We start from the raw sequence: 20090 nt of genomic DNA, 5'->3' as shown, positions 1-20090 counted from the left end.
CTTCATATGTTTCTTCCCCAAGTGGCACAGGCACAATTCCTGAAAATATTCTCAATCTCCTGTAACTTCCCTCATAGTGCCACCTCTCTAACTGGGTAACTACTCTATCTACCATAGTCTCAAACTGCCCTCCATTTACATTAGCACCATTTCCCTGGGTATTGCTATTCACACCAGCCCTTTCAGGGTTTTCAGCAGAAGCTAAAATGGGAGCACTAATGGTTTCTTCATCACTACTTTTAGGCCATATAATACGCCATAATCTTCCAATCTCTCCTCCAGCTACAATCATCGTAGGTATTAGTCTAGCATCTAACTCTTTTTCCGTTTCTATTAACATAGCTACTACCCTCCCGGATTCCTCCCTCCATTTGTCTATGATCCGAGGTTTACTTACTCCATATAATTTATCTAAAGTCTCTAAAACCACATCGTCATGGATGTCAGAGAAATTTCCCCCTACTCCCATACATTTCTTTAAACTTGTTCCTCTCTGTATACACCAAGTGTATAAATCTTCTCCCGTCAAGCTACCCATTCTTATATAACCTGAATTCTTTCAATCTCAGCAGTGCCTCCAAAATGTAACCCTACTTTAATTCTAGATGTGGGTCACTAATATAAGTTTGTGCCTCCACCCAAGCTAATTTCTAATTTGGCTTGCCTGGGTAAGCCTTGTATGAAAAGGAGGTATTATTTAATAGGTATACTTTTATTACTTAAGTCCTTTTAATATTAAATACCTGTTGTTCTTCTTCTTCTTATTCCAGGGTCTCAGAATCCGCTGGTACCAACACAACACTTTATGGTAAGTATAATAGGTTTGTTTTAATACACTCTTAACATTAACCATGTACTCAATTCCTTATTTCAATACTTATCCAACTAAACAATACAGTTTTCCCTATACATTAAGTTTTGCATGCATCACAAAAAAACAATAGTATATACTAGAATGAGTTACCCGGGTACTCTTAGTCCATAAAATATTTGCGCAGTTGGGGCCCAATAAGTGCATAAAGAACTGTTATCCTTTGAAAATAGTGGAGAGCTTCCAACGTAAGACCTATGGTTGATTTAATTTCTTTTACTAGGAATAACTAGACAATCCTCCTTTCCCTGGGTTCTTTGTCTTTAACCAACAAACAGATGTAGTACGTTACAAGTAGCTGAGTATATTATTTAGTTTCCACTTGGCATTAATATACTACTTAGATAGCTTGCTAGGGTCCTATTCAGCCTTTATCATTGGTTACAGTTGTTTCCTTTTTTATTTAAAGTTCACACAGTCTGTATCAATAGGAAACTGTATCAATAATGTAACCTTTCTTAATCCTTTAGTAATAACCCTTCAGCTCAGACTAGAATATTGTCTTTCCAAAACAGTGCAAGGACTGGTTGAACTAATAACCTGCATCCTTGCTCCAATTGCACCATGGCAATAGAATATAGAAGTTTAAATTACTTGAATGTTCATTCCTGCTCAGTGGTATATGCAGTCTCATCCCCACGGTGTATATAAATATATATTATTACAATCTCCATCTTATTATAAGGGCAGGAATCTCCACTTATATTTATAGTCTTTTATGTCCAGTGACTCCTTTATCCCTATAGCTACGGCAGTGCAGTCTATGGATATAATTACACTCCCAAATTCACAGTGTAATTTAGCATGGGTTTAGTAGTGAGTCACTACAAGTTCTTTATCTCCTGGCTACATCCAGTCTCTAGTAATATTCTCCAAGTGGTCCTGATAACAGAAAACCCATAAATCTTTATAGTCTCCCACCTTTAAGTGGATTAAAGTCTAGTTCAATGTTTTTCCTTTACCACCTGGGCTTGTCTCTAAATGCACTACCGCTGCTCCAAGTCTATTGTTATTATACCCCTTACTTCATATACATATCCCGGTTCATAGTCTTTAAGGGGTTTAAAATTAGTGAAATGCCCACACCTATCACAGTCTAACTTATATGAGTGCAGCTATATATCTTTCATATCTTCAGTTGCGCTTAGGTGTGTAATATTGTGCAGGTGTTAATTATTCACTTACACATCCTCTTATTCATCAGCGGTGCTGTCAATTCCTCCCCCGACTCTCCTTACTGGCTAAGCGTTGCTGGCAGCGCCACCTCTTTCTGCTCTTGGAATGCCCCATTCACTGAAGCCTTTAGGTATGTAGCGCTACCTCTTCTCCCTGCCTCCGCAGCTGAAGTGGGAGATGTTAAGACTCTCGTCAGCGTCGCCGCCCGCTACCTCCTGCTACCCGCATTAATGTGTACAGCTGAAAGCGGGAGCAGGGGCACCTTAGTAGCGCACTCTCTGGAGCGGAGCAGACAGCTTGGGGATAGAGGACAGGTGGGCCCCCTCCGTGACCTTTCCTGCCTCTTAACCCCACCGCTCCGTTTTCCAGCGCTAAAGCTTCCTTGTCTGGCTGTGCTACCCTGACTCCCCGGCCGCCGCTGTAATGTTTACAGCTTGTTACAGCTCTTAGCGGCCACCGGAGGAACCTAGGTGCCAGCACTGCAAGGGGGATCTGCAGACTGACTGACCGCCGGCGGAGAGCGTCTTTTATACGCTCTCTTCTAACAGCGCGTGGGGACCATTTCTTTGCACACGGCCTCCTTTACCTTTGCGAGGTGACCACTACTTCTTTGCACACGGCCTCCTTTACCTGCGCGAGGTGACCACTACTTCTTTGCACACGGCCTCCTTTACCTGCGCGAGGTGACCCTTCTGCACACGGTACAATCTACCGGCACGCGGGGGAAAAAACCCTTACTTGGCAGCTATTATTATTTAGCCTCGCGCATCATTTGTACTCAGCCCGGTAATTACAGCACACACAGCTGTCTCCACTGTCACTTTATTATTATACTACACCTCTCACTCCCTTCTGTATACCCCGCACAATAAATACACTTAAGAAACCTCTTCCTTTATATAAATTCATATTATATACACATACATTATTATGGTCAATATTAAATATAGTTTATATTTCTTAAATACTTTTATACATATTATATATATATATATATTCATACATATGAAAATGACTTATAACCTTGTTACAAATATATATATATATATATATATATATATATATACACACCAGCATAAGGCAGTTACAGCATGTTAAGTTACTCTCAGTAATAACAGTTGGTGCCGACAGGGTCACCCGCATACGACTTTGTCACCCATACAGTATTCACCATTGACAAGCAAGCAACTACCGACCTGCTGACACTGCATCAAGGACCATCAGGCGTCGGCAATGCCGACAGTGATTCCCCTGTTTGTGACAGAGCACTCATGCCTGTCGACATGTCGACTAAATAGCTATAGTGGGTATTCTGACCAGGGAAACACAGGGTATATGCACAACACACTGTAATATAAGCCCATTTAACTAACTTAGTGTTATATTGGCTATATACACTAAACACTGTGCCCCCCCCCCCCCATGTGTTTTCACTGCTATGGCGGGGACATGGAGGAAAATGGGGCTGAAAGTATTGTGAGGGCTAAGCCCCGCCCCTTCTCGGCGCGCTTCAGCCCGCTAGAAATATATTGTATTTTATGCCAGCGGGGGCCCCTATACAGTGTCTACACACTGTATATTACATAGGCACCCTTAAAAAAGGTATATAATGCTGCCCAGGGCGCCCCCCCTGCGCCCTTGTAAGCTGGCGGCGCGGAAGCAATGGCGCGCAGCATTATGCTGGCGGGGGTATGGGACACGGTACCCAGGCACCGAAAATGCTTTGTATGCCAGCCGTTTTAAGAGATCAGTAACTTGCTGCCCAGGGCGCTCCCCCCCCCCCCAGCGCCCTGCACCATGAGTGCTGTTGGTGTGTGGGAGCATGGAGCGCAGCACGATCGCCGCGCTGTACCTCCGTTACTGAAGTCTTCTGTTCTTCACATACTCACCCGGCTTCTTTCTTCTGTGAGGGGGGTGACGGCGCGGCTCCAGGAACAAGCAGCTAGGCGCACCAAGTGATCGAACCCTCTGGAGCTAATGGTGTCCAGTAGCCTAAGAAGCAGAGCCCTTAACTCAGAAGAAGTAGGTCTGACTTCTCTCCCCTCAGTCCCACGCTGCAGGGAGCCTGTAGCCAACAGGTCTACCTGAAAATAAAAAACCTAACAAAGTCTTTTCAGAGAAACTCAGGAGAGCTCCCATAGTGTGTGTCCAGTCTCTCTGGGCACAGAATCTAACTGGAGGAGGGGCATAGAGGGAGGAGCCAGTTCACACCCATTCAAAGTCTTATAGTGTGCCCATGTCTCCTGCGGATCCCGTCTATACCCCATGGTCCTTACGGAGTCCCCAGCATCCTCTAGGACGTAGGAGAAATTAACCCTAGCGTGAACGTGTGTGCGTGTACATGTGATAGAGGATATATAGTGTAAGCTCCACTGGGGCAGGGACTGATGTGAATGGCCAAATATTCTCTGTACAGTGCTGCGGAATATGTGTGTGCTATATAAATAATAATTTCTCAGCGACGCCCGTCAGTTCCTGGCAGTCAGGCGGTTTCCCCCGGCAACATGTAGCACATTTGATAATAGAGTAGAACGGAGAAGCAGAATGGGGGAGGGGAGTTCTCACATAGCCGAAGATCAGTAATGGCGTAAACGCGGCACATGCAGATCCGCACGTCAACATTAGGGGGCGCATCTGTCACAATGACTGTAGGGCACACTGATTAGGACTAACCATGAAGTAGGTGCACACGCTGCCCACGCACAGACCTACGCGCCTCCAGGTGCATACAGATCCACATATATGCTGAAATACACTATTTACCATACACTTTACATTTGAGTAATATACGCCCATGTTACTTCTGCGTCAGCCCCATTACATGGGGTTTCTACAACACCTGTCGATCTAGACGAGAGCTATGAAAGCTTGTGGAACTACTAGACCCAGCATGCCCTCACAGCCAAATGATGGAGCGTGGGGTTCCACAGTGGCTGGAGGGTGTGTACACAGACAGAGGCAGCGCTGGGTGTGAGATGAGATCACTTCCTCCATTATTCAGGGAACTTCTCCTTTATATACATCTGAGTGCAGCAGAGGAAGAGAACATGTCAGGAGGTTATGTACTATCAGCGCTGTGTTTCGCCGCCATCTCTCTCGTCACCTGTGAGATCTCCTGTCGTAATGAAGCTGGAGCCTCTGTAGATTGGTGAGTATCAGGCGCATACACTGCCGCTTTCCCCGTGTAGCCCAGGCGCACACACTGCCGCTCCCTTCCCGCGTAACCCAGGCGCATACACTGCCGCTCCCTCCCCGCTTAGCCCAGGCGCATACACTGCCGATCCCTCCCCGCTTAGCCCAGGCGCATACACTGCCGATCCCTCCCCGCTTAGCCCAGGCGCATACACTGCCGCTCCCTCGCATGTAACCCAGGTGCATACACTGCCGCTCCCTCCCCGCGTAGCCCAGGCGCATACACTGCCGATCCCTCCCCGCTTAGCCCAGGCGCATACACTGCCGCTCCCTCCCCGCTTAGCCCAGGCGCATACACTGCCGCTCCCTCGCACGTAACCCAGGCGCATACACTGCCGCTCCCTCGCACGTAACCCAGGCGCATACACTGCCGCCCTCTCCCCGCGTAAAACCCGGGCGCACACACTGCCGCCCTCTCCCCGCATAACCCGGGCGCATACACTGCCGCTTCCTCCCCGCGTAACCCGGGCGCATACACTGCCGCCCTCTCCCCGCGTAACCCGGGCGCATACACTGCCGCTCCCTCCCCACGTAACCCAGGCGCATACACTGCCGCTCCCTCCCCGCGTAACCCAGGCGCACACACTGTCGCTCCCTCCCTGTGTGACCCAGGCGCACACACTGCCGCTCCCTCCCCATTGAAACAACACCCTTGCAGAACTGCATTGTCAGACGCATTTTAAACCCGTTTTATAGATAAAACACATCTAATGCTACGTCAGCCCCTTGAAACAGTTTCAATCTCTACCATTACAGTCCATGTTTTAAGAATATTCATGCTTGAGCTATATCCTTAAAAATCTGGACTGTAATAGTGGGGTGTAGGAAACTCTGCCTTACAGAGTGACTGATATGGAGCTCCAGCACATATGAGAGTTGTTAGATCAAATTATATCTAGCAAAAGGTGGAATGGGTGGGGGCACCTGAAACCAGCAACACGGGATTACCTGCACTCGTCTAGCAGCCGGCCCCAGACCGGACAGAAACCTGGACATAATGTAGTAACAACCACTTACAAGGTGCTTCTGCTAAGAGGAAGGCTGTACCTGTGCCGAGATAATGAAAAACAGGAACAGTTTGTGTTTAATGTCAGAGACGTATTAGTAACATTCACGGCAATGTTCTCACAATGGCGCAGTACAGTAGAGGGGACAGCACAAATCCACAACATTGGAGTGATGTTACGGGACAATGCATCCACTAGCACCCTGCAGTGTCCGCACCGCTGAAACCGCACCCCACAGTGTGCAATGTCCGCACCGCCTAAACCGCACCCCAGTGTGCAATGTCCGCACCGCCGAAACCGCACCCCACAGTGTGCAATGTCCGCACCGCCGAAACCGCACCCCACAGTGTGCAATGTCCGCACCGCCGAAACCGCACCCCACAGTGTGCAATGTCCGCACCGCCGAAACCGCACCCCACAGTGTGCAATGTCCGCACCGCCGAAACCGACTGCTATGTGCACAGGCACATAACTGGATTCTCCACCCCCCCCAGGCTTCTATGGGGTCACTTTGCGGTGAGCTGGTGCATCCTGTAAGACAGCAAGAACACATGCGGCACTTACGCTAGCTCCATACTCACCGGTTTTAGTCTACAGCCCCATAGAGCCACGTACAATGCTGCTGGTGTTTTGTTAGAAACGTTTTCAAACCAGCGCCCCAACACAGCAGTGCTGCAATCTCCGCTGAAGTGGTCACCCCCACTTCCAAGGGAACTTTTAGACAATGTACAAAATGCAGATATGCGCACCCTGGGGTATTATGGGATAATTATATATTTTGTGGAGAACGTTCAATGTTCAGATGTTCAAATCCTTCCCTTTTAGAGTAAGAACAGAATTCCTCTTTTATATCTTTCTGTTAGGAGACTGCCGGGATCGCTGCTGCTGCTGTGATATTTGAGCAGGTCATCATTGCAGGTTGGCTGCCAACTTGCAATGATGACCTGCTCAAATATCACAGCAGCAGCAGCGATCCCGGCAGTCTCCTAACAGAAAGATATAAAAGAGGAATTCTGTTCTTACTCTAAAAGGGAAGGATTTGAACATCTGAACATTGAACGTTCTCCACAAAATATATAATTATCCCATAATACCCCAGGGTGCGCATATCTGCATTTTGTACATTGTCTAAAAATGCTGCTGGTGTGCCTGCGGCAATTCATTCACCCGACTCGCTACCAGAATCAGAGCAGAGACCCCACAGCCCCTGCTATAGGGGGAGGTCGGTCTGCCCGTGTTCCCTGCACAGGACAAAGGCAAACATACACATTTACACACAACACATTGAGGAAAATGGGAATAACACAATTTATTGTAAAAAACAAAAATCAAACACATAACATAAATGTCCTGAAGGTAATGGCAGCCGCCCAGGCGGGGTCAGTAACTGGGGAGCCCGGGGCTATCCGGCAGAGCACAGTCCCAACGTTCTGCCCCCCAGTCAGATCACAGTCCCGACATGCTCCACCATCTTAGGACAGTCCCGAATATCCCCAGCTCAGAGCACAGTCCCAGCGTTTCTCCCATTGTCAAAGCAGTCTCCCTCTCCCACCCAGCTCAGGGCAGTCCCGATGTTCTCCCCCTCTTGGGACGGTCCCCAATATCTCCCCCCAGCTCAGAGCACAATCCCGGTGTTTCCTCCAATTGTCAAGGCGCAGTCTCCCAGCTCAGAGCAGTCCCGGCGATCTCCTGGGAAAGCACAGTTCCGGCCCGGCGTCCTCCCTGCCCGCCCCCCCAAGTGGCGGCCCGGCGCGGTCACCCGGCGGGGTAGGCCCGGAGGATGCGGAGGTCGTCCAGCGGCCGGTCCTGGCTGTCGGTCTCCGCCATGCCCAGCCGGTTGAGGCAGCCCATGCCCCGGCAGACGCGGCCGTAGATGGTGTGCTTGCCGTCCAGCCAGGGGGACGGGCCCAGCGTCAGGAAGAACTGGCTGCCGTTGGTGTCGGGCCCGGCGTTGGCCATGGCCACGATCCCGGCCCCGGTGAACTTCAGGTCGGGCTGGATCTCGTCGGCAAAGTGCTTCCCGTCATAGATGGAGCCTCCGCCGCGGCCGGTGCCGCTCGGGTCCCCGCCCTGCACCATGAAGTCGCGGATCACCCGGTGGAACTTGGTGTTGTTGTAGTAGCCGCGGCGGGCCAGCTCGGCGAAGTTCCGGCAGGTCTGGGGGGCATGGTCCCAGTACAGCTCCACCGTGATGGAGCCCAGGCCGGTCTCCAGGCAGACGTGCGGCGGCCGCCAGCTCTCCGGCGGGATCCCGGCCATCTGATGGCGCCGGCGGACACACGCGGTCAATCTGAGGGAGCGCAGCGGCGACTTCCGCGTTCCACGGGTCTCCGCCCACTTCCCCAGCGACGCACGGCGTGCACGTCAGCACCACACAAGCGATCAGGCTCCGCCCACCTCCTGGCGGCACGCTGCACTCACACACTCAGGCCCCGCCCATTTAATAGCGCGTCCGCACGAATTACAGGCAGGCTCCGCCCACCTCAAGTGAGAAACACTACTATCAATAAAGTTTTATTTGTTTAAAACATAAGGAAGATGTATCCAGATTTTCTATGTATTTTCTCCCCATTTGGATAGGTGAAGGCGTAACCCATAGCAACCCATCATTTTATAGAATGTACTTGATAAGCGATAGGCAGAAACTGGTTACTATGGGCAGCAACTCCTCAAACAGCGCCTTACTTGTTAATTTCTAATTTCCTGTCACTAAAATAAAGTCACAAAAGCGTTGTAATGTGGGGGAAGGATGGGGGTTGTCAAGACTAGACGCCATTCACCTGCAGCAGAGCCGTAACTAGACTATTTGGTGCATACTTGTCTACCCTCCCGGAATGGCCGGGAGGCTCCCAAAAATCGGGTGACCCTCCCGGCCCCCCGGAAAGATGGGCAAGCCTCCCGCTTTCCCCTCGGCCGCCCGCAGCAGTGAACAAGTGGGCGGTCCGGGGGCGTTGCATCAGGGTCGCGTCATCGTAGCTCCGCCCCCCGCTATGCAGCGCCTCGTTTCTCGGCACAGCACAGCGGGGGGTGGAGTCACGATGACGCAACCCTGATGCAACGCCCCGGACCGCCCATCCTGTTGCCGGCCACGCCCCGAACCACCTGTCCTGCTGCCGGCCACGCCCCCCATTCACCTACAACGCTGCCTCCTCCCGGAGGAGGAGGCAGCAAAGTAGGTACGCCTGATTTGGTGCCCTGTGCCAGAGAGAGATTTGGGCCCCCTCCACCCAGGAATTGGAACGGGTCCTTCCCGGATGGGATTCGGCATTGGACGCTACCGCTGGCTTCCCGGACCCAGCAATATCCCGGGTGGGTTGCCATAGCAGCTGTGGGCGGCCCAGCAATGGAGCGGTGCTGGTAGATGAGATCATCTCTGCGCCGTCTCTCCCTGTTCTGGTGAACGGGTCCCGGGAGCTCTTTTACGCTGCCACTGATCTGGTATCTCAACAGGAATAACACTGCTTTATTCCCAGGTTGAATTTCCGGGTCAGACGACCCGGGATTTCGGCAATGGCGCTTTTACACCGCACGCTGACCCGGTTTGACCCGGCAATATGTCAGGTTGATACCGGGTTATTTGTGCGTTATGAAAGGGGTATATTACACACATTTATAGACCACTGTAAGAAAATGGATTTGGACACGAATCCTCTTTATACCACATTCATGGATTTAAGAGCTTGTTGTTATTCAGTTATAATACCCTTTATTAAATGTCACAATGCAATGTACTGCTATAACCAGGATTCACACCTATAACCTGTTGAATTCTAATCACAGACCCTACTCATTGAGCTATGTGATCCTGCATAAATACTATGATCACTATATGAAGATACTGGTACTTTGTAAGAAAATAATCAGCATTGTAATAGAGCAGATCTATGTAGTGTGCAGCCACACATTCAATCTCCTGCAGCCACACACTACATAGATCTGCTCACTCGCAATACTGATCATTTTATCACAAAGTACAAGGTAAGCTTTAGATAGTTAGAATTCTGTAGCTTAAAATTATCTATATTTCTATGTAAGGACAGATAGCTGAACGAATAGATTGTCTGACTGCAATACAACAGGCAATGGGTATGAATCCCGGGTATGTCAGCATCTTGAAATGTAATAAAGGACAGTGTGACTGAATAACAAAGTAATCTCAAGTTGAGTTCATGAATGTTGTATATAGGTATTAGCAACAGAAGGGGTGGGGGTAGGAGACAGGGGCGGTCAGGAGATGCCAGGCTTCAATAGGGGGAAAGCTGCAAGTGAAAGTAATTAAAACAGATAATTGACAAGTGATGCCAACCGCGCCCCCTACCCGGCAGCGTTATGTGCGGTGCCCCCTCCTCACACACCTAGTTACGGCCCTGACCTGCAGACACAGCCTGATCCTGGATGTCTCAGCGCAGCCGTATATTACACAGAGAAGCACCGGAGAGGTGTTATGGTAACTCACCCCTCCCGCGGTCTCTGCCCAGCTGGCATATCGTATTACCTGATGGAATACAAGGTGGCTCCTGGCCAGTCTCAAAGAAAGAAAAATAATAATAATTGCAAGATCTGAGACTGTACATGTGAGGGCCACCCAGGGGCCGCGTGGCATCATCCACAGATATGTGTTATTAGACAAGCAACAACAGCTCAGCCTTAGTAAGTGGCCATCATGCTATATTACTGTTATTAAGACAAACCACGGATGCCACAGCAAAAGGAGTTATCAGTGCTTGATACCTGTGCCCCAAAGCATACCTCCCAACCGCCCCCATTGTAGCGGGCAGTCTACACTTTGTCACCACCGCTCATGCACGCATCATCCGCACTGTTCTGGGGGAAACTGGGGACTGCCCAGCAGCTGTCGGCATGCTGGATTCCCCCCAGCATGATGAGAAATGGGGGTGTGACGTGCCTGAGATCGCATCTTCGCGTCCCTGCCTCCCCTCCCCGCTTCACAAGGCTTGTAATCGGGCTTGATTTACTTAGGAGCAAAGTAAAAAGGAGTAATTTCCACCTTGCCAAAGCCATGTTGCACTGCAGGGAGGCAAATGTAAAATGTGCAGAGAAAATAGAGTCGGGAGGGGTGTGCCCTAGCTTAATTCTAAGGGCCCGATTCAGACCTGGACGCAGTAGCCGCATCCAGGTGGTCTAGGCACACCCACTGAAGGATGCGGCCACAATGTGATTGACAGGCGTGGGCATTGTGGGGGCGGAGTTACAGCGTTACGGTGGTGGCGCCAGGAAAACGGGGCCAGGCCGGGACCGTTTTCGGGGGCGGCTGTGTGACGTCACAAAAAAATGTCCGCTGACCGCCTGACAGCGCAGACAGGCTACGTTGCCAGGGGTCAACCTTAGACCCGATGCCTCCGCAGTCTAATTGCGGATGCATTGGGGGGCGGCATTACCCTCTGCTGGGCGGCTCCCAGCATGTGCGGAGAGGAACGCAGTTCTGGCAGCATATGCAGCAATCTGTGTTCATCTCTGAATAACCCCCTCTATTCCAAAGTAATAACAAAGCTGCTCAGTATTTGCAACATGCAGAAGCAGCTAGTATTTACCTTGCATGCAAAAAAAAATAAAAAAATGCGTATGCCCCCTTGGATTGCAACATGGTTTCTTTAAAGAGCAAATTACTCTATTTTTAATTTACTCCTAACATTGGATCAGGGCCTGATTCTGATTTGGAAGTAAAGCAAAAATAAAGCCAGTGGCAAACGCAGGATCCCTAGAGGGGGGTTCCTAAATGCATTCCACAATTTCCCACTCTGCGGAACATTAGAGCAAGTGCGGGAGTCTGGGGGAGCGGTAGAATAACCTAGTCACAACCCTGGATATTAATGTAAACATTGGTCTTTTTATAAACTGGATACTGTATGGACTACAGTATTTATATTTAACACAAAATTTGAGCAACTTGCCAAGAGGAGGGTGGTTTCCGTGCAACCAGAAACCCCCCCTGCGTTTGCCTATGAAAGCAAGTATCACTATGCTGCATTGCAGGTGGGGCAGATGTAACATGTGCAGAGAGAGTTAGATTTGGGTGGGGGATGTTCAAGCTGAAATCCAAATTAGGGATGGCCATCGGTGGACTCTCCATCGATGGTTGCCACCGATGGCACCATCGGTGATAGCCATTGATGGCATATAAACCATCTATGGCGAACCATCAATGGTTTGCACCATTCAATGGCCACAGCCGAAAGGTGCTGGCTGAGTCGCAGGCCAATAAAAAATGGGGATCGGGCTTAACAGGCCATCTGGGGGAGGGGCTAAGCTGAGTGCATGGAGGGGAAAAAAAACGATTCAGTTGAACTATTGGCTCTGTCATCGATGGCAAAACCATCGACCATCGGTAGTTAGCCATTGATGTATATCAACTATCGGTGGTCGATGGCCATTCCTAATCTAAATTGCAGTGTAACAATAAAGCTGTCTATGACATTTGAGGGCTATATGCAGAAGCAGCCAGTATTTACCCTGCACAGAAAATATACTGTATAAATGTATTTACTCCCCTTGTATTGCGGCATGGTTTGTTTCAAATACAAAGTTACTATTTTTGCTTTACTTCCAAATCAGAAAAGAATCAGGCCCTGAGGGCCTTATGGGGAAATTCAATTACAGGCGAAGACACCCGTCCGAATCTGTACGGCAGCAGCGCACTTTACAGAAACCCGTAATACTGCGCAGGGTTTATTTGGCATTTACTGCATGAGATACAGACAGTAAAGAACTGAGGATACATATATATATATTTTATGGCACCTGTACTACCCAGATATGACATATAAATGACTGCGGACCCTCCACACACACTCCCCTTACAATCTACTAATGAGCGTCATTCCTGTATATCTGACATACTAATTGATTAGGGTACACTGACCAGTTCAGCTAGGAAAGAACACAATATTACTCTGCACGTTGTGACGTTACACTGTAAATAATGAATTCTGTTTTCTTCTTCTGTTTGATAGGTTTGTGGTGTATAAGTTACCGATACGTAGGATCAATGCGACAGCCGGTCCGGGGCTGGAATATCTCTATCTGGACTCAACGTCGCAGACCTGGGAAGTCAGCAGATTCCTCATCAACATGAGCCAGGGTGCGGTGGGGCGGACACTGCAGCAGCTCTACCAATCTTACAATGTGAGCGCAGCTTTCACGTAACGTATCGCGGTACACTTAGTATTCACTTATATCATCAGGCAACATTATTCCAGCTTCCCTGCTATATGGTACAGCTCAGGATAATGGGCCTAATTCAGACCTGATCGCTCCTCTGCAAATTTCCGGAGATTTGCGATCGTGTAGTCGCCGCCCAGACAGAGTGAAAATCCGCCCCGCGCAAATTCTGTGTACGCCGCGCGAAAAGCTTTGCAAACGGCGGTCAGCTACAAATTCATTCACAACTAGCTCACCATCAAATGATTTCTCCATACTGTGCGCAGCCCAGGACTTACCCCTACAGCGCGATACAAACAGGCTGATCGGGACCAGAGCTGATGTCACACATCCTCCCAGAAAACGCTTGGGAACCCCTGCGTTCTTCCTGACACTCCCAGAAAAATCGGCCACTTACCACCCACAAACGCCCGCTTCCTGATTTTTTTGCAGTTTGGCCTCGCGCCTGCGCATTACAATCCATACGCATGCGCAGTCATTTGATAATCGGCCGCTGTGTGATTTTGTATAATAGCGATTCGGTCTGAATTAGGCCCAATGTACTCACGTGAAATAACCGCCTAATGTTATAAAGACATGGCTGGAATGCAGAGGAGTAATCTAGAAAGAAAAATGATTGCACGTATAACAGCAACAGATAGCATACTATTATAATATTTTATTATTTAGTATGTGCCCCTTGTGGAGGGTGGTGACAGTATTATGGGGTTGTTCATAGACAAAGGGCAGTGCATGTACACTGCTGGTCTGTATGTGCTGAGATGCAGCGGTCATACGCTAGCCTGTCAGTGTGTGGTCTCCCTGGTTATACCGCCATCAGCAACGCGTTTCTCTCTGCATCACTCAGATATAAGTACAGGTTGAGTATCCCATATCCAAATATTCCGAAATACAGAATATTCCGAAATACGGACTTTTTTGAGTGAGACTGAGATAGTGAAACCTTTGTTTTTTGATGGCTCAATGTACACAAACTTTGTTTAATACTCAAAGTTATTAAAAATATTGTATTAAATGACCTTCAGGCTGTGTATACAAGGTGTATATGAAACATAAATGAATTGTGTGAATGTAGATACACTTTGTTTAATGCACAAAGTTATAAAAAATATTGGCTAAAATTGCCTTCAGGCTGTGTGTATAAGGTGTATATGTAACATAAATGCATTCTGTGCTTAGATTTAGGTCCCATCACCATGATATCTCATTATGGTATGCAATTATTCCAAAATACGGAAAAATCCGATATCCAAAATTCCTCTGGTCCCAAGCATTTTGGATAAGGGATACTCAACCTGTATACACTGCACTGAGAATCTATTCCAGCATCTCTCATTGTATGTACATTGCTGGTCTGTATGTGCTGGGATGCAGCGGTCATACCCTAGCATGTCAGTGTGTGGTCTCCCTGGTTATACCGCCATCAGCAACGCGTTTCTCTCTGCATCGCTCAGATAAGAGTATACACTGCACTGAGAATCTATTCCAGCATCTCTCATTGTATGTACATTGTGCTCTCTGTCCTCCCAGACAAATGACACAGCCTACATGATGTATAATGATTCCCCACCTGGCACAAACAACTACACCACACAACGAGGACACTCCAAGGGTGAGTTGTAACCTGTGTATTATATTGGCTAAGCAATTGTTTTGTGAGAGCTACTACTGCGCAATAACAACAGCTACTACTCCGTAATAACAACAGCTACTACTGCGCAATAACAACAGCTACTACTCCGCAATAACAACAGCTACTACTGCGCAATAACAACAGCTACTACTGCGCAATAACAACAGCTACTACTCCGCAATAACAACAGCTACTACTGCGCAATAACAACAGCTACTACTGCGCAATAACAACAGCTACTACTGCGCAATAACAACAGCTACTACTGCGCAATAACAACAGCTACTACTGCGCAATAACAACAGCTACTACTCCGCAATAACAACAGCTACTACTGCGCAATAACAACAGCTACTACTGCGCAATAACAACAGCTACTACTGCGCAATAACAACAGCTACTACTCCGTAATAACAACAGCTACTACTGCGCAATAACAACAGCTACTACTGCGCAATAACAGCAGCTACTACTGCGCAATAACAACAGCTACTACTCCGTAATAACAACAGCTACTACTCCGTAATAACAACAGCTACTACTGCGCAATAACAACAGCTACTACTGCGCAATAACAACAGCTACTACTCCGTAATAACAACAGCTACTACTGCGCAATAACAACAGCTACTACTGCGCAATAACAGCAGCTACTACTGCGCAATAACAACAGCTACTACTCCGTAATAACAACAGCTACTACTCCGTAATAACAACAGCTACTACTGCGCAATAACAACAGCTACTACTGCACAATAGCAACAGCTACTACTGCGCAATAACAACAGCTACTACTGCGCAATAACAACAGCTACTACTGCGCAATAACAACAGCTACTACTCCGTAATAACAACAGCTACTACTGCGCAATAACAACAGCTACTACTGCGCAATAGCAACAGCTACTACTGCGCAATAGCAACAGCTACTACTGCGCAATAACAACAGCTACTACTGCGCAATAACAACAGCTACTACTGCGCAATAACAACAGCTACTACTCCGTAATAACAACAGCTACTACTCCGTAATAACAACAGCTACTACTCCGTAATAACAACAGCTACTACTGCGCAATAACAACAGCTACTACTGCGCAATAACAACAGCTACTACTCCGTAATAACAACAGCTACTACTGCGCAATAACAACAGCTACTACTGCGCAATAACAACAGCTACTACTGCGCAATAGCAACAGCTACTACTGCGCAATAACAACAGCTACTACTGCGCAATAACAACAGCTACTACTCCGTAATAACAACAGCTACTACTCCGTAATAACAACAGCTACTACTGCGCAATAACAACAGCTACTATTCTGTAATAACAACAGCTACTACTGCGCAATAACAACAGCTACTACTCCGCAATAACAACAGCTACTACTCCGCAATAACAACAGCTACTACTGCGCAATAACAACAGCTACTACTGCGCAATAACAACAGCTACTACTGCGCAATAACAACAGCTACTACTCCGCAATAACAACAGCTACTACTCCGCAATAACAACAGCTACTACTGCGCAATAACAACAGCTACTACTGCGCAATAACAACAGCTACTACTGCGTAATAACAAGAGCTACTACTGCGCAGTAACAACAGCTACTTCTCCGCAATAACAACAGCTACTACTGCGCAATAACAACAGCTACTACTCCATAATAACAACAGCTACTACTGCGCAATAACAACAGCTACTACTGCGCAATAACAACAGCTACTACTCCGCAATAACAACAGCTACTACTCCGCAATAACAACAGCTACTACTGCGCAATAACAACAGCTACTACTGCGCAATAACAACAGCTACTACTCTGTAATAACAACAGCTACTACTCCGCAATAACAACAGCTACTACTCCGCAATAACAACAGCTACTACTGCGCAATAACAACAGCTACTACTCCGTAATAACAACAGCTACTACTCTGTAATAACAACAGCTACTACTCCACAATAACAACAGCTACTACTGCGCAATAACAACAGCTACTACTCCGTAATAACAACAGCTACTACTCCGCAATAACATATTGATGGTTCAGATGTCATTAGATAAGGAGAATGATGTAGATTTGCAATAAAGAATTGTGATATGTGGTCGGTTGTTGAGGAATAATGCGCCAAAGTCAAGTCGGAATTTTTTCCCACAGAAAAAGCATTAAGTGGGGGCTTTTTACCAGGTTGTAAATTGCGGCGAAGCCATTGCCAAATTTCTGTGCCCTAAATTCAGTTGATAGAATGGTTCTTTCTAACACTTTCGGTATACAGTAAACCTTCGGGGGTACACTATAATTTTGGGATACAGTTACGTTTTGGGATACAGTAAACTGTCGGATACAATAAACTTTAGATGAACGCATTGTAGAACACACAATCATTTTATTTTATTTTATTTTATTTTGGACGAATTTGAGTAACACGGTTGACTAGTCCTAGATTACATGCAGTATTTTTGCAGGCTATATGTTCTACAGGTGTACCCTATATACTGTCTATACAGGGCTGTAGCTGACCTGGCTGAGGAGATCTATTATATATACTGTAGGCTTACCATATCACTTTAAACCAGGGATGGGGAACCTTCGGCCGTCCAGCTGTTGTTGAACTACACATCCCAGCATGCCCGGCAACAGTTTTAGCATGGCCAAATAGCAAAACTGCAGCAACGAATGCTGGTATATGTAGTTCAACAACAGCTGGAGGGCCCTGATTTAAACCAGGACACTTATGAATTACTAGTGATGAGCGGGTTCGGATCCTCGGGATCCGAACCCCCCCGAACTTCACCCTTTTTTGCACGAGTCCGAGCAGACTCGGATCCTCCCGCCTTGCTCGGTTAACCCGAACGCGCCCGAACGTCATCATCCCGCGGTCGGATTCTCGCGAGATTCGTATTCTATATAAGGAGCCGCGCGTCGCCGCCATTTTTCACTCGTGCATTGGAGATGATCGTGAGAGGACGTGGCTGGCGTCCTCTCAGTTTCTATGTTCAGTGGGCTGCAAATTGTGCTGCAAATATCTGTGCTCAGTGTGCTGCAAATATCTGTGCTCAGTGTGCTGCAAGTGCAAATATCTACGTTCTCTGCCTGAAAAACGCTCCATATCTGACTGTGCTCAGTGTGCTGCAAATATCTGTGCTCAGTGTGCTAATTGCTTTACTGTGGGGACTGGGGACCAGCAGTATTATATAGGAGGAGTACAGTGCAGAGTTTTGCTGACCAGTGACCACCAGTATTATACGTTCTCTGCCTGAAAAACGCTCCATATCTGTGCTGCATTGTAGTATATAGTAGGAGGACAGTGCAGAATTTTGCTGACCACCAGTACAACTATATATATAGTAGAGATGAGCGGGTTCGGTTTCTCTGAATCCGAACCCGCACGAACTTCATGTTTTTTTTCACGGGTCCGAGCGACTCGGATCTTCCCGCCTTGCTCGGTTAACCCGAGCGCGCCCGAACGTCATCATGACGCTGTCGGATTCTCGCGAGACTCGGATTCTATATAAGGAGCCGCGCGTCGCCGCCATTTTCACACGTGCATTGAGATTGATAGGGAGAGGACGTGGCTGGCGTCCTCTCCATTTAGATTAGGAGAGAGAGAGAGAGATTGACCTGAGGCTGATACTGTAGAAGAGAGTGCAGAGTTTAGTGACTGACCACAGTGACCACCAGCAGTGCAGTTGTTTTATTTAATATATCCGTTCTCTGCCTGAAAAAAACGGTACACACAGTGACTCAGTCACATACCATATCTGTGTGCACTGCTCAGCCCAGTGTGCTGCATGCCTGCATCATCTATGTATATATTATATATCTGACTGTGCTCAGCTCACACAGCTTATAATTGTGGGGGAGACTGGGGAGCACTGCAGTGCCAGTTATAGGTTATAGCAGGAGCCAGGAGTACAAGACAGTCACATACCATATCTGTGTGCACTGCTCAGCCCAGTGTGCTGCATCATCTATGTATATATTATATATCTGACTGTGCTCAGCTCACACAGCTTATAATTGTGGGGGAGACTGGGGAGCACTGCAGTGCCAGTTATAGGTTATAGCAGGAGCCAGGAGTACATATTATATTAAAATTAAACAGTGCACACTTTTGCTGCAGGAGTGCCACTGCCAGTGTGACTGACCAGTGACCTGACCACACTGACCACCAGTATAGTTAGTAGTATACTATATTGTGATTGCCTGAAAAAGTTAAACACTCGTCGTGTGACTTCACTTGTGTGGTGTTTTTTTTTTTATTCTATAAAAAACTCATTCTGCTGACAGACAGTGTCCAGCAGGTCCGTCATTATATAATATATATACCTGTCCGGCTGCAGTAGTGATATATATATATTTTTTATATCATTATTTATCATCCAGTCGCAGCAGACACAGTACGGTAGTTCACGGCTGTAGCTACCTCTGTGTCGGCACTCGGCAGTCCATCCATAATTGTATACCACCTACCCGTGGTTTTTTTTTCTTTCTTCTTTATACATACATACTACTACATCTCTTTATCAACCAGTCTATATTAGCAGCAGACACAGTACAGTACGGTAGTTCACGGCTGTGGCTACCTCTGTGTCGGCACTCGGCAGTCCGTCCATAATTGTATACCACCTAACCGTGGTTTTTTTTTCTTTCTTCTTTATGCATACATACTACGACATCTCTTTATCAACCAGTCTATATTAGCAGCAGACACAGTACAGTACGGTAGTTCACGGCTGTGGCTACCTCTGTGTCGGCACTCGGCAGTCCGTCCATAATTGTATACCACCTAACCGTGGTTTTTTTTTCTTTCTTCTTCATACATACATACTACGACATCTCTTTATCAACCAGTCTATATTAGCAGCAGACACAGTACAGTACGGTAGTTCACGGCTGTGGCTACCTCTGTGTCGGCACTCGGCAGTCCGTCCATAATTGTATACCACCTAACCGTGGTTTTTTTTTCTTTCTTCTTTATACATACATACTACGACATCTCTTTATCAACCAGTCTA

At 47.5% G+C, this 20090-nt stretch overlaps 2 protein-coding genes across 4 annotated transcripts in view; one reads left to right on the top strand and one right to left on the bottom strand.

The window, feature by feature from the left end:
• The first annotated feature begins 5084 nt into the window (after positions 1 to 5084).
• The window catches only part of DNASE2B (deoxyribonuclease 2 beta), a 78495-nt gene continuing 63489 nt past the window's right edge, over positions 5085 to 20090 (top strand). For all 3 annotated transcript variants that reach the window (XM_063938966.1, XM_063938965.1, XM_063938964.1), the window contains exons 1-3: positions 5085 to 5195; positions 13218 to 13389; positions 14956 to 15037. In XM_063938966.1, the coding sequence (XP_063795036.1) occupies positions 5095 to 5195; positions 13218 to 13389; positions 14956 to 15037 (355 nt within the window). In that variant the 5' untranslated portion in view covers positions 5085 to 5094. The remainder of the gene's footprint in view (positions 5196 to 13217; positions 13390 to 14955; positions 15038 to 20090) is intronic.
• Positions 7536 to 8641, bottom strand: PPIL1 (peptidylprolyl isomerase like 1). The gene has a single exon (XM_063938682.1). The coding sequence runs from the start codon at positions 8503 to 8505 to the stop codon at positions 8002 to 8004; it is 504 nt and encodes a 167-aa protein (XP_063794752.1). The 5' UTR covers positions 8506 to 8641; the 3' UTR covers positions 7536 to 8001.

The sequence above is a fragment of the Pseudophryne corroboree genome, chromosome 9, assembly GCF_028390025.1.
Source record: "Pseudophryne corroboree isolate aPseCor3 chromosome 9, aPseCor3.hap2, whole genome shotgun sequence".
Lineage (NCBI taxonomy): Eukaryota > Metazoa > Chordata > Amphibia > Anura > Myobatrachidae > Pseudophryne > Pseudophryne corroboree.
The sequence above is the reverse complement of the archived record's forward strand: the minus strand, read 5'-3'. Positions and strand labels throughout refer to the sequence as shown.